The 22961-nt window shown below is 36.5% G+C and overlaps 1 protein-coding gene and 1 long non-coding RNA gene across 5 annotated transcripts in view; one reads left to right on the top strand and one right to left on the bottom strand.

Annotated features, from left to right (window-relative positions):
- The window catches only part of LOC134587409 (uncharacterized), a 65237-nt gene extending 56947 nt beyond the window's left edge, over nucleotides 1-8290 (bottom strand). The window contains exons 1-2 of the long non-coding RNA XR_010086630.1: nucleotides 7867-8290; nucleotides 7448-7490 (exon numbers count right to left, since the gene is read on the bottom strand). This is a non-coding gene — a long non-coding RNA (uncharacterized LOC134587409). The remainder of the gene's footprint in view (nucleotides 1-7447; nucleotides 7491-7866) is intronic.
- Nucleotides 8291-10089: 1799 nt separating this feature from the next.
- The window catches only part of BCL11A (BCL11 transcription factor A), a 118598-nt gene continuing 105726 nt past the window's right edge, over nucleotides 10090-22961 (top strand). For all 4 annotated transcript variants that reach the window (XM_063443745.1, XM_063443744.1, XM_063443743.1 and 1 more), the window contains exons 1-2: nucleotides 10090-10502; nucleotides 15905-16234. In XM_063443745.1, coding sequence (XP_063299815.1) covers nucleotides 10448-10502; nucleotides 15905-16234 — 385 coding nt within the window. In that variant the 5' untranslated portion in view covers nucleotides 10090-10447. The remainder of the gene's footprint in view (nucleotides 10503-15904; nucleotides 16235-22961) is intronic.

The raw sequence follows: 22961 nt of genomic DNA, 5'->3' as shown, positions 1-22961 counted from the left end.
CCTTGTTATATCGCTATGAAGTGAATTTATTATTTTACACTTGTACTGCGCTGTGGCGCAGGTTGGGGCTATATGATAAAAATAGTAAATGATAAATGATTTCTGTGTCAGAAAACCTAGATTGTTCCCTTGGTTAAAAGCCACTTAATTCATCATCCTACCGTGCTCACATGAAAACCCTGTCTTTACAGAAACTGTAATGATTGGAAGACAGAATATTATGCAGAGTTAATTTGCCAAGACTGTCATTTTCCATAAACAGGTTCCTTTAAATACAACTAATTAGGCTCAGAGTTTTATAGTGTAATGACCTCCGACCTCTTGCTTGTCTATTGTACACACAGCCAGTAAGAAAGACTATGCAATCTACCTTGAGGGAATAAATTGAAAATAAGTTGAAAGATCAAAAGGCTTAAATTAAACAGAAACCCCTAATCTTGGAAGCCTGTTCTTGCATTTAAGGGGATAAAAAAATTGACAAAATATTGCAAAGGTTACTCGAGTAGAATGTTTCTCAGTGTGCAATTGCCTTATGGTAATGATTTAAAGTGAAGGGGAAAAATGTGCTAAAGAGAGTTTAAACACGACATAATTAACTACAGCATGTGAATCCTCACATTACAATGCATATGCTGTGTATGAGGCATAATGCATGCGGATCCCAAGCAGCCAGCACAGTATAAAGAAACTTCACTAGCCCATCAGCACCGCACAGCCTGCATATAAAGGCACGTGTCAGAGACATACGGCTAGGTGTTATATGCAAGGCAGACATCAAACAAAAACAACATCAGAACGCGCACAATATACTGTATGTGCTTGAAATCATTGACAGCGCGCACCAATTAACAGATCCAGAAGAAGGACTGTTTGAAATGAAGCTTCCGGGAGAAGAGAAAAGGAAAAGAATCAGAAAATGCAGCAAAACTGGAAAAAAAAAAAAAAATGACAGTGCGGAGTGTTGATTTATTGCAGAAGCCCCTGGTCATTTCCATATATTGAAATGCGCCCAAGCGACCAGTCAGTCAATTTCCTTTGAGCTGCTGCTACTGCTGCCCATGGGCTAGCCATGTGACTGATCTGGCTCCCCCCTCCTACTCTGCATTTCTGGCTTTGATCATGACAAAAACATATTAAAGATATGGACAGGCAATCAATGTCATGTGCGTTGTACTGATTGTCAGCTCCCCGTCCTCTTCCCTGTTCAACCTGAGACAGGGCTATAACTAAGAATGTCCGGCCGAGGCACTGTATATGTTTCAATAAAAGGAATATTTCTCATAACCTCTTTATATCTTATTAAATAAAAATGTGACAGCTCTAGGGTAGAAATGTCTTAAAAGGCTTAGCGATCCTAAAACATACAAGCATTTATTGTGATTTTTATTTTATTCTTTTTTCTTTTTATATTTTAGCAGAGAATCACAGCAGTTACACACCTTGATGGGTGGGAAAAAATAAATCTTAAAAAGCGGTATATATAACCACAGTGTATTTATGTATGCGTAGAGTCTGCAAATGTGTTTCCTTTTATACGCATGTACATACACCTTTACACACACACACCACACACAAACACACATTATATATAATTTATATAATATGTAAATATATAAACACACACACACATACACACAATTTCTGGTAGGTAGTATGAAACTAATGTTGTCCTGTAATTAGAGGCTGTGTTTTTTTACATCTTGGAGATACAGGGAGAGGAATAGCTAGAGGTGAATGAAATATCAAATCGCAAGCCTGCATGTAGATTTATGATTGCATAAGAGTCTTTATCATTTCCATATATTGAAATGTACTGTCCTTTCGAGTCTCCCTAGCCCTTGGAGAAGATGAGATGCTTGATTCAGCCGTGATCAATGTATGAAGGAAGGAGAAGGAAAGAGGGAGAGAGAGAGAGAGAAAAAAAACAGGCTGGCACCAGATGGAACGGGGTCTAAAAAAAGGTCAAGGTTAGCTCAGTCTGCTATTGAATCGGCTGCAGTCTCACAGATAGATCTCTGCCTTTGAGGCACCCACTGGGGTTTCTCAAAATCAAATCTAATATAAAAGGCAGTCATAGAATGAAATCGCTTCATCTGAATGCTAAAATTGTTATTAGGCTACATTACAGACAAATCAGGCACGTGATTACCAAAAAAGGAAGCATGCCTTATAGTGCGTTTCTGAAATCAAAGCCGGGAATGTTGCCATAATGATTTAGAAAGGTGTGTCTAGGTACGTCTCTGTATGTTTGCATGTTTGTACGTTATAAGGATCTGTTAAATGTGGAAGAAAGAATCTTGGTTTAATTGAATTCTATTCTAACTGAAAAAACATATAAAAAATAATAATTTATACATATGTTAGTAAATGTCTGTGGTAGTGATTCAATAAATTAAACCTTTCGAAAAGAACTTGCAAGGTACGTAAAAAGGTAATTTTACGCCTATACCTATCTATTAACATTTATTTTATGGAATTGGATATGACGAGTTGAAATCCCCATATTGGTTTTTAACATTCCACTCTAAAGCCAATGTAATTGGACATTAAATAACTGGGCAATCAGGGGTGTATTCTCTAAACAACATGTTTCTAAATGATTTTCTAATTCTAATTCTTACGACCACAAATTGCTACTTAGCGAATAAACACCAGCACAGCCGCCATACTTGGCTAATTCTACCGGATGTTCATGTTATCCCAAAATGAAGACTTTGTTTAATGTATTCTCTATTTTGAACACTCCTTTGTTTATTTAAAGGGTTAATCTGCCCTACAACCCACTAGTAATCATCCCCACACCCCAAAATTAATAATAATAATAATAATAATAATAATAAAAATACGGGGAAGGCCTTTTCTGGATTTGACAAGCTAATTTAGTCTCATTTTGCACTGGGTGAATACTGTCCCATTTGCACATCCATTATAAATGGAGTCATGGTAATCAGAGATTTTTTTTTTTTCCAAGAGATCAAGCATCAAAGACTGTATTTTTCAATTATCATAATGTAATGCTCATTAATGGTTCTTTAACCTAAAGCACACTCCTATCTTGAAGAAGGATTTGGTCTCTTAAAACTAATTTCTGATACAGTAGATTAAACATGATGACTGCACTCCAAGGGTTAATAAATTTAGAATTAACAGATCATCCCAGCTTGATATAGCTACTATACATGATTTAATATGCAGCCTACACAGGTTGACAGTCAGCTTGCAGATGCATTTAAGATCAGTCTCTTGATTCACTAGTTTCACTGGGTACCCTATCTGTTAGGTAAGTGACAATACTCCTACCCCAACGATTTACCCCAGGAGGCCTTAAGTGCACAGCATAAGTTCTCCGATTTTTGGAAAGAAGGAATAGTATTTCCAAACAGGATTATTTTCTTTTTTCATCAACGCCACTTACAGATTATTACCTAATAGTTCTAAATGGATATGTTTGTTCATTTTCTATTTATTATTCAGTTGATGTATAAACCACCAGTATATTCCCTGGTGTGATCTACACTGGAATTTATGATTTAGTTCTCAAAAATGTGATCCTTTAGATGTAAATTCTCCCCTATAAGATTTCACGTGTATAGGCCTGGATTTGTTTCCTTTTTTTTTTCTTCTGTTTTGTTTGTATTAACACAGTGAACAAGCAAAGCTTGTTTTTATAATTTATTCATTTTTATATTCTTCAGACCTTCATGTATGCAGCCAATAATGACAAGAGGCATTCTCAGTGTCGAGTTGAAAAATGCATTATATCAAAACCAATAAAAATTTGTAGTATTAAATATAGCCATAAATTCTTCTGGTCAGAAATGGTACGAAATTTAACTTTTATCCGCAGTGAAGACCCCATAGGAATCCCTAATCTATCTATCTATCTATCTATCTATCTATCTATCTATCTATCGCTTTCAGTCTACATGTATCTATATAGTCACATACATACATACATATATAATATTGCTTTTTGTCACACAGAATTACATGTTAATACTTGTCTGTTTTTTATGAACACGTAGAAATGCATACATGATAATGCTTTTAGAACAGCAGCAAACCTTGAACGGATGAATTCTCTGGTTCTCCAACACTCAAAGGTAAAATCACTAAAACTAGTCATTTCTCAGCAATTTGCATATTTATGGTGCCTCCTGCAGTTCATTATGATTGCCTGGCCGTCAGGGAAGGCGGAAGAAAAAAATATATAAAGCCCCCTTATGCAAGTGTAAACAAATAAATAAAAACAATTCCCAGACTAAGACAATGCTTAAACCAGGGTAATTGTGAAAAAAAAAAAACATTGTAGCTGGGCTGAATTAAATCTCTGTACATTTCCTCTATTGCTGCTATTAACAAGAAAGCCATGTTTTGCCTGTCACAGGATATCTGGTGATTATCACTCTGAATAAAATAGCAAAAAAGGTTCTTGCAAGAATTTTAATTAGTATTAATGTAAAGATGGTAAAATAGGACAATAGGTACTGTAAATTAAGATTTTATTCCTGACCTATTCTGGCTACATATGCACAGTTTTAGAGATTAAACAAAAAGAGAAATTGATTCAATTGAGTTTTTTTTCTATAAAAAGACCACTTTCACCGGTATTAACTGTAAAAATATAATATACCTTGCACACACAACAGTCAACAAAATAAGTTTACGTAATAACCATATTATAGATAGATAGGTAATAGATAGATGTAAAGATAGATAGACAGACAGACAGACAGACAGACCGACAGATTGACAGACAGACAGATATTTTATATACCAGAGTCTGTTTACGTTTAAGTAAATACATACACCTGTATAACGACACAAACAGATGATTATGAAAATGTTCATGTGTTTTAATTGTTGCCAGTTGTGTATGCGTGTATATGTATGCGCGCACATTCTTAAACATACAAACACTATTTAATTCTCTGCATGTTTTATTCATGTATGTTTTTGAGCACAATATGTAATTTATCTTCCATTTGTCCCTCGAAGACAGATGGATTTTTAATTTTAGTAAATAATGAAAGGTGTCGCCCCGAAAAGTCATATGTGAAGATTTTGTTGTGATCTTGTCATCTTCATTGAGATAAAGCCATTAACCCCTTCGCCTCCTGTACATACAAGCCTGCTCTCGGATCCTAACTATAGCTCTATCAAGCTCAAATCTTGGAGCTGTTTGTTGACCACATGCACGTTCAGAGCCCTGAAGCTAAAAGCACTTTACACCATAAAATAAAAGCGCTGTCTTTTTTTCCTAAAAGGTTACGTCTGCAGGCCACGCTGCTCATACTTCATACACCAAACTACTGAAAGGGTTATGGAATCCTGTGTGATTTACACTCTCTTAGAGCATTAGGATATAGATCTGGACAACTCCATACTGTAGACGATCTAATAGGCTTGAATATATGTGCCATCCTTTTCTAAAGCCCCTTAAAAAAGGCATCCTATTAAAGAGCATTCACAAGTGTCTGAAGATTGTGCACGGAACAAGGAAAAGCATGCCTAGTTGGAAAAGTATCTGGGAGCATAGCAAAGCTACTTTATATGTCAACAGACGCTTCTACCACGGGGCCACGGGACAGACTCATCAACCACACATGCGCTACACCTGTAGACGTTAACCACAAAAGCAAAACAAAGCAATAAAACTTGAGTCAAGAGAAAATATTTTAACATTGTCTTTATTTATTGCGGAGTAAAAAAAAAATTAATAAAAAAAAATAACCATTAAACACTAGAAATGTGGTGATTGATTGATATTGGGGTTTGATATGAAGTGATGTATATTGTCCTGTTTTAGGGTGCTGTCTTAAAAGGGTGAGGGTACAGGTTTAAATAAAGAGGTAAACTACGAAATATTCAAAATGTTCGATTTTAAAAACACATTGTTCTTTCTGTGCAGAGCTGTCACAGTTAAGCCGGGGCAAAGGCTGCTAGAATATCAGTGAAGATCTAAAACTCAGTTTTTACATTGAGTGCATTCCAGATATATTTGCGGAAGTCACCTCTTCAATCTACAAGACACAGTAATAAATAGATCTACTGTAACTAAGTGCTCTTGAATTTATTGTGACTTTTTTTTTTTTTTAACAAGATCAATATAACAATGCAATTTATTGATTGGAAATAACCACCAAAGGGTATTTCCATAACCTCCCTATGCATTTATAAACTTATATAATTAATTGTTTTTCATTTTAAAAGCTACTACATGTGGCCTGAGCATTATACATACATTTCCTCATCTTGGCATTTATCAATATATTTGTGTATGTCGTAAAAACAACACGTCAGCATATATTATTTGGGCGAAAGCTTTCAAATGCATACTTACAAAAATGGACGTGTTTCAACGTGTGAAAATAGACAGCGACTCCTAAAAAGGTGGCATGTTTCAAAGTAAGATATGTGATAGATTGTAAATACAGATCTAAATAAAAATACTGGACCTTGTAACTGGATCTGCAAATGTCTGAGGATTAAAATTTTTATTTCAATTAATTATAAAATTCAATCTAATTCTCATTTTTGCATATCAAACTTACACTCAGATGAAAAAAACAAACAACTAATAAGCACCCCTATACACATTTTGGCCAGAGCGATGTGACAGTTTGCCAATTTAGGTCTGGATTGACAGCCTATTGGACAGACATAACGTGCCTACCTAACTTATTCCAAATAAAAAGATGTACCCCCATATAAATATATTGTAACACATCTATAAATATATACTTACAAGTCCCACATGTCTTATGCTATACTTAGACAGAATAGACTGCTAAACAATTATTCTTATGTTACAAAGCATGATGATCCATGGCTAAGGATCATGGGAACTGTAGTTTATCAACAGCAGGAGATAGATCTCACAGCCATTCCTGCAATACAGCTTTGGCTTTGCAATTTTTTTCAGATACTCATAGCAAAAACTGTTTTGTGTCCAGTAATTGGACCATCCTTGCCCTAGGGACCTCTGTATGTACTTCAACGCCTGCTGCATATGGAAGAATATATTTTATCATAAGAAAACCTGCACCTTTTGTAATGCTGTCAGCATATTTAAAGCTTTTTTGGAAAGCATTGTTAATCAGGAATAGTTGAATTTAGGATGAGCACTGTACTGCTCTATATCACATGTAGGTGCAATTTAGTTAATGATCAGATATTGCCTCTTGCCAAAGTGCAAAAAATATATATATTTCTAGTTTCCCCAGTTTCATGCGAAATAAATATTGCAATGTATATATGTTTCCCTTACCCACGGGACATCAGGGAAAGCGTTGTAGACCCTCTGGTAACTGAAGGGTTAACACCCATAAAACTGTAGCCCATTGCAGGTCATTCCTAATATCGATCAATCGATGACGACATGTACGAAGAAAGGAAATGTACACAGACATTAAAACAATCTATTATTATGTATACCAAGTCATACCTCTAAACTCCTCCTCTTGTAAATGTAAACACTCCCCTGACATCTACAAACAGAGAAAACGTAAAGATGAAATAATCAACAATCCAAAATGATGCAACTAGGCTTTACGTAGATTTAAAAAAAATATAAATAAAAAAAAGTCACACACAGTCCATTTCTTCCAGAGACAGTTTTCAACTTCCTAAATCACCAACCTAGGAGCACCAATTGTTTTAATTTATAGTGTGGTCGAGAAGTCATGAGCATCGAAAAAATTGTTGGTTTTTTTTCAAAAGCATCCTAACAACATATTGGTATAAGTGCCTGAATGCCGAGGAGTAACAGATGTTGAAATGCAAGAATTTTCTAGCAGATACAAAAACGCTGGAGGGATTCTTGACACAATTAATTGATACACTGAAGAGCCATCTCACACTCACCCTTTGAATCTGCTGTTCCACTAATTTGGTTTCTTGCTTATCTGATTTGAAGGATTTTCTTAACCTGCCTGAGAATCTTCCAGTAGATTGTGCTGCTAAGTTTATTGTTTGAGAATAAACTTCAAATCGTAGGGGGTGCTAGTGTTGAAACTACGCCGATTCTAATAGACAGGGATTTTTGCCAACAGCAAACTGTATGTAGGAACCAGGCAGTGTCTTATTTCCAACAGCTTTTCTGCACATTCTTTAATAAGCATCTTCAAAGCCGTCTGTGCCCCCAAGACAAAGTCCTGTCAGCAGAAACAGAACTTCAGTTTATTTTACAATATTTCCTTTATCTCACACAACTATAAAATTCACCGCCAGAGACTGGGTTTATCACAGAAGCAGGTATTATCTATCTAGACACATGTAACTCTTCGTTACCCACATTTCCTCTGTATCCTCTGTTATTGACAGCTGATCAGCAGATCAGGTTATATCTTTATTCTACCTATTCTTAACCATTTAATTGCCACAACGAGCTGCTTAGGCACTGAAGACGTTCAGCAGACCTAATTTTAGCCTTTGCGTTTTCGTGCATAAATATCAACTTGATTTCTCTTCTATTGATTCTCATTTATATATATATATTTTTTTTTTTAGCATATGTGTTTCCCTCCCAGTTACCACTCGGGTAGTGGACGGACCTTGATTTGCTGCCATGGGAGAATTCTGTCTCTTAGCTACTTGTGGGACCAGGTGTACTTATTGATGTATTTTCTTGTAGTGGCTGCATACTTTTGCTCCCCACTGGTAGAGCTCCCCTGCGCCACTTTATTCTGCTTGATTAGTTTATTTCACCTCTAGACTGTAAGCTTGTCTGAGCAGGGTCCTCAACTACCTATTGTTCCGGTTACATTTTGTTATTGTCTTATTTGGTAAATTCCCCTTTTATTGTAAAGCGCTGCAGAATAAGCTGGCGCTATATAAATAATAACTTATAATAATAATAATAATAATAATAATGTATTGGTGTGTTACCACTGGTCAAGCACTCAGTGTAGTCTCTTTTCTTCCCTCTACACGTCTTCTTAACACATGGCTGTCAGTTTGACCAATCATTGCTTTTTAGCTGCTATCTTCTTGAACTCTGCCCTCTTTTCTTCTGGCCTTAGAGATATTGAGACTTATGCACTATGCCTCATTGTCTGTACCACATACCTATCTCTCTCTCTCCCCCTTGTCTTTATCAGTTCCTCCTCCTCTAAATTAACCCATGGGCTGCTGTGCAAGCCTGCACTTAACCCTTCGGTCACCAAAAAAAAAAAACCTACTGTTTATTTTTTGCGCCCAAAAGGGTTAATTATTATTTATGCATACTTTTATATGCTTGCACAGGTTTCCAATTGCCCGTACGTACCCTGCCAGGCCACTAACATTTTCAGCTGGTATATAAGGGAGCAATGCCCCCAAGTCAAGTGCCAACCAATACAGGTGTGCATTTAAACCAGTTTGCGTTTTTTTTCCCCCTACCTTCCGCAACCGATTTGACCATAATTTGAATCTGATTCTGCGTATACATTCCTAATAACAAGCTGCAAGATAATTCTAATGTACGTCTCACACCCCTCATTCATCAGAAGCATTTTTTTTACTCATGCAACTTCATAACCCCTCCCTCTGGTTTTCTTTTACTCATATTAATCTGTCCCTCACACATGTGCCAAAACTTTTTTTCCCCCCTCTTCTTCTCTTTCCCCTAGATATCACATAGAACCTTTTTATTTTGTCTTGCCATTCTTGCCTGATACAACACTTCCCCCAGTGCTGCCTCTACTCTGCCTGTGATGTGGATTTGACTTGAGTCACCTTTACCCACAGAGAGCTTCCCCTGCCCTTTGCGTGCAGCCTGTGAGCATGTTTGGATCCTGCAATGGCCCTGCACACACAGAGAGTGGCTGTGATCTCTTTCCTCTGTGCTATCTCCACAGCAGGATCATATTGCACCTCTGCTCTGTGCAGTCTCTCTCTGTTTTTTTCTTTCACTAAGCAGCAGCTTGTGTCTAAACCCTTTCTCTTCACCCTCCCCCTTATACAGTGAGTGCCCCCTTCCCACCCCCTCTACTTCTGATCACTGGCCATTGGCTTGCCCGGGTCTGGTTTTCCTGTCCAGCCCCTTATGAATGTCCATTGGTGTTGCCTTCCCTCCTCCCCTTCTCTCCCCCTGGCCCTGCCCATGTTTTGTATGTCTCTGTCCATCCAGCTCTTGACGTTCAAGTTTACAGGAACGTCACGTCCGCACTTGAACTTGCAGCTCAGGGGGGCTTTTGCCATTTTTTTTTCATTTCTCTCCTTCTCTATCTCTCTCCTTTTTTTTTTTTCTTTTTTTTTTTTACCCCCCTCCAAAAAAAAAAAAAAAAAAAAAAAAGCCATGACGGCTGTCCCACAATTCATCTTCTCAGCACCATCTTTCTATTATTTCTAATTTATTTTGGATGTCAAAGGCATTTGATGAAGATATTTTCTCTGGAGTCTCCGTCTTTCTAACCCTGCTCTCCCGATGTGAACCGAGCTCTCACAAGCCACCCCACCAACCAACATGTCTCGCCGAAAGCAAGGCAAGCCCCAGCACTTAAGCAAGCGGGAATACTCACGTAAGTACCTTCCTTAAGCCATGATTTACCTGCACACGGATGTAGCTTCTCACACATTCATTGTAAAAAAAAAAAAAGGAAAGAAGAAGAAGAGAGAGAGAGAGAGAGAGAGAAAGCTGTCAGTGGGGGTGGAATGGTTAACACTTTCTTTGAGTCTTTCATTTCTCCGCTAGCAGAAAACAAATACTTTTTTTCCTTCTTCAAGAAAAGGCAGTGAAATTCCAGTAGCAAAGAGGGGGAGAAAAAAAATAACCTAAATGAACGGGGGGTGAGACTGGACAGTGATGCAGAAGGGATCCCTCTGACTCTAAATGAATGGCTATGGATGATAGCATTTAAAAAAAAAAAAAAAAAAGACTTATTCAAAATAATTCTTTATTCTTTTAAATAAAACTCTTCCTTTTTTTAATGCAAAGTTTTTTTTCCTTAATTTTTTTTTTTAAAACCCAGCAACCTTTAGGTGCAAGGTTTAGCCAGAGATCGTTGCTCTGTGGCTTGCTAGAAGCATAGAACGCTGAAGGTCTCTCTGTGTGTTCCCTGTGCACAGTCTATCTTGCTACATTGCGTTCTATGTGAAGCCCAGGGAGAGTGAAAGGCACAGTATGCTGCTGTACGAGGGAGTCCGAGCTGTGGCTGCAAGAGCTCTTTCAAAGAAATCTCACCCCAAAAAAACTCTTCTTTCAAAACTTCGTCCTCGATTGCAGCTGGCAGAGGAAATCCCTTCCTTCCCTCTCTCCAACCCTCTCCTTCTCTCTCTCTCTCTCTCTCTCTGTGTGTTTTACTATTTTTTGGAAGATTTTCAAAAAAAAGTGGAAGTGGATTTTGATTGGGAAAAATCTCGTGTCTGAATGTTTACAAGCAGCGCGTGTGTAGAACCTCCTGCCAACAAATGAGACAGGAAAAAGCAAAATTAATCTCTCTCGAAAAAACCCCAAAATATAATAATCTAAATAATAAGACCAGAACCAGCAGATTGTCTGTCAAGGGAGACATGCTAACTGCACTTTCCAAATTATATTTAAGTTTGATGGGTGATTGTGGAGGTATTTTAATAATTTGATATTGATAGGGAAATAGAATATTCTTTGCTGATTTTTTTTTTTTTTTTAAATGCATCTTGAGATAATTGTGTGGCTTGTTGCAAATGTGAAATTACCATGTGTAAGGTCGCTGTCATTTCTTTTTGATATGCAAATAATCTACAGGCATATTTTGATTGACGTACATATTTTTCTGCACATTTTTTGGAGAATGTGTTTTTTTTTGTATCAAATGCATCAAAATTTGAGCTATATTCCCCACTGACATGTCTCCCTCCCCACGAGCCCAATCAATCGCTTCCCAATTTTCCAGATATTGATTAGAGCAATAGTGGAACTCATATTAAGTACAATTTTTCTTCCACTGCAATCGTTAACCTCTAACAAATTTCTTCACTATGCCTTCTTTTTCTGTTACAAATGACCATCTACACTTTGGATTTGGCTAACCTTAAAGTTACAATGTGAAATATTACCATATATGACCCTAGCATGTTCTATTGCATGCCACTAACTACACATTACAATCCTTTAAAATTTGTAACTAGGTGCTGAAATGATATTTTCTCATGCCAATTCCTGTTATTTTTTTTTTTCTCATTGTTGGCTCTAATGTTTATTTCTGGTATTCTGCTGCCCTCCCCCCCCTTTGTACCCCCCTCCTCTTCCTTGCCAAGGGAGCTCCGGGGGACTGATCGACTGCATGAGGTTTCACTTAAGACATGCTTTGTGATACCAAATCTGTCCACTAGGGAGCAGAGAGGGATCAAGAAACACACACAAACTTGAACCTGACCTGTTTAACATATATTCCTTCATTTTCATAATTTTTTTTTTTCTTTTCGTGGTGGGGGTGAATGGAAGTCCATTTTTTTTTCTTTCTTTCTTCTCGTCATTTCTTTGTCTTAATCTACGTTTTAGACGGGATTTTGTGTTTCTATTTTTTTATTTCTAAGAAAACAAGCTGTAGTTTGATGCACAGATTTCAAAGTTTCTTCGTCGTAGTAGCGATTACTTTAAATACTTTAAACAAACCATACAGAGCAAAATGTATAACTATTTTTACATCCTCTATCTCCCAATAGCCTCGTGCGCAAAATAAAACGTACAAAAGTCACATTAATAATTGAAAAATAAGCATTATGGCGTTGTAGAAGGCCGACAACTGATTAAATAACCATAAAACCTTTTTATTAATTTTTTTTTATGGGAAATGAGGTTTATCAGATTTTTATACAAAATTGAAATTTTAAATCAATCTGAAAAACTAAAAACAAACATTGCTTTAATTCTATCCCCTTCCCTGAAAATGTATTTTAATTTAAAGTGTAATTGTGAGATGTGGATTTTTCCCCCTATGCTTTTAAAGTTTACATTGTTCTGTTCTGCATTAACTCAGTTGAAGGGAAGCAAGAAAGCCTTGTGTCTGAGGGGGAGGGGGGTGGGGGGGGGGAAACAGGTTTTTCCTAAAACAGTGAAGTTCCTTGTTGACTGTCTGACATATTTGCCTTTCATCCACGTGTTTGGACAGAGAGAGGAAGAGGGAGGGTTTGAGCTCTCTGTTCTTGCTCCTATTGTGCCTTTATTATTTGCAAAGTTCATTTCAAAACTACTACCCGCCTGGGCAAGATCTTTATTATATTTTATTAAATCCCAAACCAGTCCAGACACTGGACAACATTATTACTGTGGCAAACCTTTTTTATCCTTTTATGTTGTCTGGCTATCAATGAAATCTACACTCACTTCCTTCATAGACAGTGAACAATTGCAATGTAAAAGTTAACAGAAAAAATTTAAATGTATTTATATATAAAATAAACAACACAGACGCGCGCACACACAAAAAAATGTAAACAGGTTTCCATGTCTTTCGTTCATTCGGCCCCTTTTGAGCTGGAAGGTTTTGTGTGCAGTTCTGACAAATTTACAAAAATAGCCGTCCCCAAAATAATAATAAAAAAACCATTATAATTGTTACTTGTTATACATTATATTTTATGTATAATGAAATCGCTTCACGAACGTATAACTTTTTTTTTTAAAATCCCACTTTGGTCTTTATTTAGTATGCAGGTAGACGTCTCGTTTAATTTTGAATTCTACGAAGGGCTAAACACTGCAGAAGTGTCCCAGAACATGTTTTATATACGTGTATAACATGTGGATCTACAGCAAAAGCTAAGCTGTCTGATTCTTACAGTCACTGCTGCATCTGATTTCAATAATAATGCCAGAACTGAATAATCAAATCATTTGCCACTGCTATCTCTATACATCAGGAGCCAGATTTCTGAAAGCAATGCCATGCTGAATGTAGTTATTTATCAGGATGTATTCCTAGCTAATTAGAAATAATTTACGTTGAGAGCATCGGAAACGTTAAGGTTATGGATTTTATATCTGTACATCTGATCATCTTGTTATTTTCAAGAACTTTGCCTCCTATAAAATTAATTAGGTGAAATGTGGAGGGGGTAATCAGCTACCTCTGAATAAGCACTTCATTTCCTGGTTTTGATTGTAAATCAAGCTAGTTACTACTGCACGCTAAAGACTTTAGCCTATTTTGTGTATATTTCTTTTAACCAACTCCAATCCAGTCTTGGTCTGTATATTTGCCTCTGTCCTTGATTCATATATAACAGGCACATGTGGAAGCTCTGTGAAACCAGTTGTTTATAATGTAATAGTGCTTGATTGTCGATCGTGTTTAATGCCGTAAGGCTCATAGTCAAGGTGTTAGTATACATACTTATCACCTTCATATCAGAGCGATCTGGAAAATGTTTTGTACCTCTCACTTTTACACACTGTGCTGAAGCATTTAACAATCAGTTACCTGATTCTTTTTCCACGCATGGCGTTCAATAATGGCCAAGTGAAGCAACTTTGTTACCCTAAGCGTCTATTTTTATTTTGCTTGAAAAAAAAAAACCCAAACAGTTTAATAAACACATGAAAGAATTGTTCTATATATAAACTTCTAGATAGCTCTTGACCGGAGGTGATAGTATCATTTAAGAGTCCTAGCAGTACTGGATTCTAGGAAGTAAGACTTTGTCATAATTGGATCTCAGGTGTAGTCAGTTGTGTTTTTTATTTTTTATTTTTTTTTCCTACATTATTTCATAGTGCTCAACTGGGAGCTAGTCCAGATCTTCCTTTTCAATATTCATTCTGCGTGGGTTGAAATAAATTTAACCTGAGTTCAGTAAATTTTTGCACTTTTATTAAGAGCTATTCCAATAGTTTGCAACCAAATTAAAATCTATTTTTTGATTCTCTGTGGCTTTAAGTTCATTAAAATGCGAAATTGGCAGCTGCTAAAGAAGGTCAGGGTGATTAACTATTTCATAGTTCTGTCGAGAACCCTCATAATTTTTAGAGAAATGTCTCCCTGCATGATGTAATCTATATGTCCTGCATGATCATAGTCGTGATGTGACAGCTTGCAAAAAATGTTTTTAAAAAAAGTCTAAAGGTTTATGGTTTTTAGTGTTTTTTTTTATATTAGTGTCAGAAAAAAGCCTTTGAAAAAACAAGTCGACTTAAAATATAAAAAGGAAAAAAAATAGGCATCCTTCATTGTGTATTCATATCAGGAGTGATATAATGCTAGACCTCTAATGAAACTACTTGAAGCTGTGCATAGATACCCTGTCATGTTTGACAGCACTAGAATGGGCATTTCACGTTTTCGGAATAGAGTTTTATCAGCTGTTATGTAATGTGGCATTCACTTGACCATGCTGACTTTTATTTGATGGTGAACACAAGTGTAAACATGTTCGGAATATATTCCAGCCACCGTTTTCTCCCCGTTTCCCACTGTGAAGAAATGACTAATTGCATATTTTCACAAGCAGTCCAAAATATTCGGTGGATGTGTCTATACTATTTTTCATGAATCTGTAATTCCGTTTTTGCTTTTCCCCCAAAGCAAGTAGATGCCACATTCATTTTTCTTTCTTTGGATGTGAAGTGCGCCTATTAGCCCTATCTGCCACAGATAACCAGGGTATATAATATTTCTTTATTGAAGTGTATTCTATAATATAGTTCACTTTTTTCTTTTTCATTTTTTAATATGAACCTGAAGCATATTTTGATAGATTTTTTTTTCTTTTCTTTTTTAAATGCCATATTCACCAGTGCACCAATGATAGAACGCACTGGTGAAAATCTTACTCATAGACTTGACGATTCCTTCATTACATTATTTTTTGACAGCACATGGGCGTATTAAAGAAATGTAATCTGTAGGGTGTAAACTAAGCTTAGCTACAGATTGTTTGTTTTGTTTTTTTCTTTTTCTTCTCAAGAGAGCTGATGGTACTTCTTTTGTTTCCTACACTGCAGCCGAACCTGTCGAAGCCATTCTTACAGACGATGAGCCAGACAACAGCACATTGGGAGCTGGAGAAGGGGACCATGACCTTCTAACTTGTGGCCAATGCCAGATGAACTTCCCATTGGGGGATATTATTATTTTTATTGAGCACAAACGGAAACAATGCAATGGCAGCCTTTGCTTAGAGAAGGCTGTGGATAAACCGCCCTCGCCAACGCCAAGTGAGTTGAAAAAAGCGTCCAATCCTGTGGAGGTTGGCATCCAGGTCACGCCGGAGGATGACGATTGTTTGTCAACGTCATCTAGAGGAATTTGTCCAAAACAGGAAAATGCAGCAGGTAAATCAAATTAGAAGGCGTTACTGTATACTTCTTTTTAGATAACAATAAGCCAGCTTGTGTGTAGCATCAATTCTCCACACCAATGGTTAAAAATATAGCTCATGGACGCTTTTTATGAAACGTGCAAAAAACACTTATTTTATACGGATAAATATAGTGTAACCACTGCTATAAAAACATACAGTGTTTTAAATTAACTTTAAATTTAGGAACAAAACTTAACATAATTTATATCAAGATATTGTTCTTAAATTAAAAGTCAATTTAAATAATCTGTTTTTGATTGGCCAGTCGACTGCTATTCTTTAAAATGAATTAATTCGAAATTTGTAACATTTTTTTCCTGATCTAACAAACAAAAAACTGGACATAAGAAATAGTTTAAGCTTAAGCAACTAATTAAAACATGTAGTGTGTAATATCACCAGCAACCATGTAAGTTCTGTACATTATATTTTTTTCCAGATGAGGAAATTCTGTTAAATCACTTAGAAAGTATTTTTTTCCCTAGAGTAAGTATGGCATGGGTTAAAAAATGCTCCGGCTAGGCTTGGATCCATATTGGCTGTCAGCATGCAGACTGTAATTAAACACAGCCCCATGGCATTGTGAGACCCCTGACCTTGACTTTAAGATGCCATTTTCGACTGGCCAGGCCAGAGTAGAGAGGGCAGTAGCTGAAGCGCACAGACATGCTTATTCGAAAAGTTTAAGGGCATGCTGGAAATTTCAAAAGGTTGGTTTGACAGGAAAGGCCACTTTCTGTTGCTTACCTCCTCAGCCAAATGATAAATGCCTCTCTGTGCTTTCCATGTGTCTGATGTGGTTTTGACAGATGCATCTTCATTTTCTGTGTGGCTTGCTCAACCACATTTCAGACGTCCAGCACTGATTTTACTACAAAAAAAAAAAATAAACAGAGAAAAATGTTACATATTTTTTTTTTTTTTTTAACATTCCAAAAAAGAATATACTAATGTATATTATGTGAGCACTCATAATTATTGTAACTTTTCATTTAGATCACTTATAAAGAAAATAATCTGTCTGCTTTTTAATGTTTTTTTTTTAAACGTATTATGCTGCAATAGTCTGTGTTGCAAACGTGCAACATTATTAAGTGACCAGGGGAGTTACTGATACGGTGTGTAATGATCTTACTGTGGAAATGTTATTTTAAAACGGTTGCATTAGAAAAACAGAGGAATTCATGAACTGTCATTTCAAGTCCAGACAAACCTCATTCCCAAGAATAGGTCACCAGTGTATTAGTCTTTATGAGATCTTCTCTCTTTTGTATCTGTTGTTTTAACCTTTTAGACACAGACAATGAAATGTGAATTGACTTAAAGCCTAGCACAGTGTAAGAGAGAGCACTGCAGTGCTGTATTTAGAGACATGTCACCATGTTTAAAAACAGATATGTTTTACACAGCCACGTCTGTCGTAAACAACCGAACACGACCTTAAGGCACTGGCCTCAAAGTTTAATGCACACCTGTATAAAAAAAACAAAAAAAAAACAAAAAAACTTTTAGGGTGAATTAATGGTCTTTCCCAGGGCCCAAAATCAACGTTACCAGATTGCAATAGGTTACCTACCTATGCCTAATCCCAAATATTCCATTGTAGAAAACCTTTCGATATCATATGTAGCATTCATTAAGTGTAAACACTCCAAAATCTACATTTTAGAACATAACATAAGGCTTTGAAAGATATATATTTTTTGACAAGGATCACAGTTAGATCATCACTTCTTATATATTTGACTTAAAACAAATCAATAAACTGGTATTCGCCTGTAGTATAAGATAAGTCTGTATAATGTTATACACGTATACATATATTTACTCACACACACACACACACACACACACACACACACACACGATTATATAGCACATCATATTTAGAGACTTTGTAGCAGCTATTGGTACATGTGGGGTTAAGATTCCTTTCTTCCGTAAAGGGCCTGTAGCAGTGACCATTTCCATTTGTTGCCTTTCATTTGAGGGACTATGAGCAGAAGAGCAGGCATGATTAATGAATCCAGATCTTGGTGGAAGGGATTTGTAGCCTCCAGAGATCCAAAGTCATTCTAAATCACCAAATATGGAGTAACACCAGTGTGATGTAACATCATATTTACATATTGGAGAGCTCTGTTTAAAAGACAAAACACAGTGTCTGTCAAATAGGAATTAGAAGCAGACGTCTTGCCATGGTCCTAAATAGGTCACTCTATTGACATCTTTCCTCCTAGTCAGAAATTGCCAGGAGATTTTTTATTTTTTATTTTTTTTTCTGCCCCTGTTGCTCAATATGGTGTTCGCATGTTAAAAAAACAAAAAAAAACATTTGATGTCATCAGTGAATGGTTGTACTTAAAAGGTATTCTTAGTATTGAATACTAATTCAGTAACCCTTTCAATTAGTGATTAAACACCCCTGACTATTTCTTAATCCTCTTCACATCTAATGACGAGGGTCTCTGAAGTTTATGCTATAGAGTACCTTGTAGTCCATTAAAAAGCATCGCAACAAGAACATGCCAGGATTGCTATACTACCAAGCATAATTTAAAGGGACACTATAGTCACCAGAACAACTACAGCTTAATGTAGTTGTTCTGGTGAGTATAATGGTTCCTTTCAGGCTTTTTTTCAGAGAAAGGCAGTGTTTACATTGCCTTTAGGGACACCTCCAAGTGGCCACTCCTCAGATGGCCACTGGAGGTGCTTCCTGGGTCCGTGCTGACGAAAAAGCAGCCCTGACGTTCAGCGTCCCCACGCTCTGCATGAAGATGCTGACTTTTCCTCGTAGAGATGCATTGATTCAAGGCATATCTATGAGGAGGTCCTGATTGGCCCCCGTGCCGATTTTAGCCAATCCAATGCTTTCCCTATGGGTGCGCAGTGCTGGAAATAAGGTGAGTTTTAAACTTTTATAGGAGGGCAAGCCACCTATATGGTGGGTTTAACACTATAGGGTCAGGAATACAGGTGTGTGTTCCTTTTAAAGATATTTCGGAGCATGTACTCTTATTGAACTAATTCAGTATGTTACAGGCCCAGCTTGCTGAAGACCTGTTCTGTGTAATCTTAGGCTCATGGTGGAAACAGATCCCCAAAAATTATACTGCCAGAAGTAGAATTTAATCACTAATGGGTGATTGATTAATCCCTAATAACATCTTCCTGAATATATAAGATAAAAAGGATCTTTGTTTCGGTGTAACGGTAAACTGAGAGCCTGACAACTACAGTAGAGTAAAAATAATAATCGTGGTGCATTTATGTATTTAAAGTAGAAAAGGTAGTTTTGATGTCTTTGTTAAATACACGAACCTCTGCCCACTCCACTGCCAAGTGTGCTAAGCAACGAGTCAAAAACTCTACAACAAATGTCTTCAATTCTGGACCTCTTCTCTTATTGAGTTACAATTCAATTAATATATGTTTTTATTGGACACTACTGCTCCACAAGCATAGTGAGACATTTTTCAGGAAGGTGAAAATATTTTAATCCTTTGAGGACCACAGGTATGTGTAGCACATTATCATTTGCAGAAATCTGACCATTTGCCGTAGCTAGTATAAAGCTGAGTGTTTTTTTTTTTTGGGTTTGATTTTTGTTTGTTTCTATTGGTTGCAGGAGAGCGTTTTATTTGAACGTCAAAGTTATCTCATCAATAAAGTGATTGATCTATAATGAATAATGTTTTTTCAATAGCTACAGGAGAATCTGAGGACCTTTTTTTTTTTTTTTTAACAACAATCTCAAATGAGGTTTTTGTTTTATAGGTTCAACTAAACAAAATACTTACCGTACTTAGTGGACCAATGGGAGGCTGTGTTGCAATATTTGGCATGACCGTACCAGCCCTCTTGAATATTTCTATTTGGCAAGGCATAGGATTTCTATACACATGTATACATCTACTGTATAAATAGTACACACATCCATCACAGTATTATTTCAATTTAAATTTATTCTGGGCCAGATCTTAATGATAAAACATTGGGTGCTTCAGTTTTATCTACCTTCTGACTCAAATATACAGTAATCTCTTAAGTGACAGATATGTACGAACGAGATCTTTGGTGGTACCTATTGGAATGCCAATGAGGTGTGCAACATATCACAAGGTGCAACACCTACATTTAAGGAATGAATGACTTTCACTTTGCAAAGTTAATCCGGCTTCCCTACTAAATGTATATAATTTGGTAATTTTAATATATATGGGTTTGAGTGCTCTGTATTAACCTGAATTAAGGGGATCCCTGTATTAACAGGGGTAATACAGATCCCTTTATATCATGACTAACCTGACATGCCATTGTCATTAAGGGGTTAAATGTGCATACATTTGGAAAAATAATCCTAATTGGACATAAATGAGTACCTGGAATCCCCTGTATGAGTGCCCTAGTGTTAAAGAAGGAACATATGGTTATTTAGTGTCTTCCAGGTCTTACCAGAGCTACATTAAATAAGTGTTTAAGTTTCATAACAGTGTTTTGTCATAAGAGGATCCACTTAAACACGCACATACACATATACTCATTCTTCAATAAAAATAAAAGTAACAATTCTCACTCAAGCTGGATAAAAGCTTCTGGTCTTATTTTTGCCCAAACACCACAACCCATATGCACTCAATTTCTAGAACCTTTTCCCTATTCTACAATGCATTGCTCAAAGCATAGAATGCTATGGTGGCGTTTTATCAAAGTTAAAACACTTTGTTGTGGGTGCCAAGTACTAAATATTGAGCGGTGTTCTATTGGCTAGTACTCTTTGTTTAGCTCTTTGCCCCAGAATAGCATCGGGTTTTTGCCTTGACGAATCTCCCCGTATGTGCCTTGAAAAACGGCACCAAAACCCCACGTTTCTAGCTTGTGTTAAAATAATTTAATTACTTTAATAAAAATAGACATTGTTGTGGCCTGGTATAAAGTATACAATAAAGCAGGCCTGGGGGATTGCCAGCTATAAATATATGATAAACAAGGCCTTGGGGGAGGGTTGTGGCCTGCTCTAATGTATATGATCAAACAGGCCTTGGGGGTTGTTAAGGCCTGCTATAATGTATATAATAAAGAAGGCCTTGGAGGGGATGTAGGTCTTTCAAAGCAAATTGTAAATGTATTAGATATTAGCAAACATGCATGTATCTATAAATATATATAGTCAGAATCAGAGGACATTTGTCAATGCCAGAGGATGTGCTATATAATGCTGTGATTATACTGATCATTATTAAATAAAAGCAGGCTAGGAGTAGCTAACATGAGCTACTAAGAAAGAGAACATCGCATGTAGGAATATTAAAAATAACAGAAATTGTTTTTTTTTTCCCATGTGGATAAACTCTCATATGCACTAATGTATCCATACTGCCTGTATATGTTAACATATGTATTCAACTGTGTATTGGTGAATGATGTGTAAAGATCACCTGATTTTTCAAGGTTTTGCTGTTTTTCCATTGTTGGTGCATTTGTCCAACAAAATTGGCTAGTTTGAAAAGATGTTTATGGCAAAAGGAATTGTGTGTCTGATTTCATGTTAGCATTTTAATATCAAAAGCCCATTGTTGGAAAATGTTTTTTGAAAACTGCAACATTCTTATGTTTCACTTGATTCAATGAATGAAATATTGATTGCGGAATCCAGAAAAGGCTAGGAAATTATTGGGAATATCGTACTATGCACACTTTGGACACAGCAGGGGGTTGAAAAGTATTATAAGCTTCTTACATTGCAGATGTTGTATTATCACTGTCATTTCTAGTCTTGAGATCAAATGTTGTGCAGTACCCTTAGAAGGAGCAACACGAGAAAGGCTTCACACTATTATACGAGTAATCGAATGAGCGTGTACATTTGGGAGTCGGAGTTAATACTTTTCTTTTCTTAATCAAAATGTCCTTATGTAGCATTAATAGTACGTATTCAACTGTGATGTGCTTGATAATCTTCATATTAACCGATAACAACAGTGTTTGGGTCGAGCTTTTACTTTCTAAAGCAATAAAATAATTCATTTTCATAGATGCCGCAGATCAGGAAAAAAAAGGAAAGGTTTCTTCATCACTGAATTAGACAGCTTTACCCGCGATGTAGTTGGCATCTGCATGCAGTACTACCAGCTTTGTGCAATAAAAGACACTTAGCATCAAGCTGGACACTGCCTGGCATCTTGCCACCACTTACTATGAGACCTAATCACCAAGGATCTTTATTTTCTTTCTGCTGGTTAGGATATATTTGTGCGGTGGGCATGCCGGCAGTACGGTGATTAGAATGTGGCGATAACTTCTGTTTTTCCACCCGAATGCACACCTGACATACATTTTTTTTTTTCTTCTTCTTCTTTGTATTGTAGTTCCTGGTCTTTCATTACTCTTCGTTGTGCTTAGTTTTACAATCTCTGGTTGGCGGATATATATCTATACCAGTATTTATATAATGAACTACTTGCTGAAATCATCGGGTACATTTGTCATTATTTCAGTAGTTCGGAATTTACAGATGTAACTAAAAAAAAAAAGCGACGTATTCTAATGACTGTTGTCGTCGTCTTTTTTTTTTTTTTTTTTCTGCACATAGAAAAATAATTCCTCCAGAACATAAACATTTCCCTTATTACACGCAATAAAGAGATTTTAATTTTCGCACACTTAAACTATACAATAGGCTTTAAAAAAGTAGC

Source organism: Pelobates fuscus, chromosome 2 (genome assembly GCF_036172605.1).
Source record: "Pelobates fuscus isolate aPelFus1 chromosome 2, aPelFus1.pri, whole genome shotgun sequence".
In the NCBI taxonomy this organism is placed as follows: domain Eukaryota; kingdom Metazoa; phylum Chordata; class Amphibia; order Anura; family Pelobatidae; genus Pelobates; species Pelobates fuscus.
This window is presented reverse-complemented; position numbering and strand designations above follow the sequence as displayed.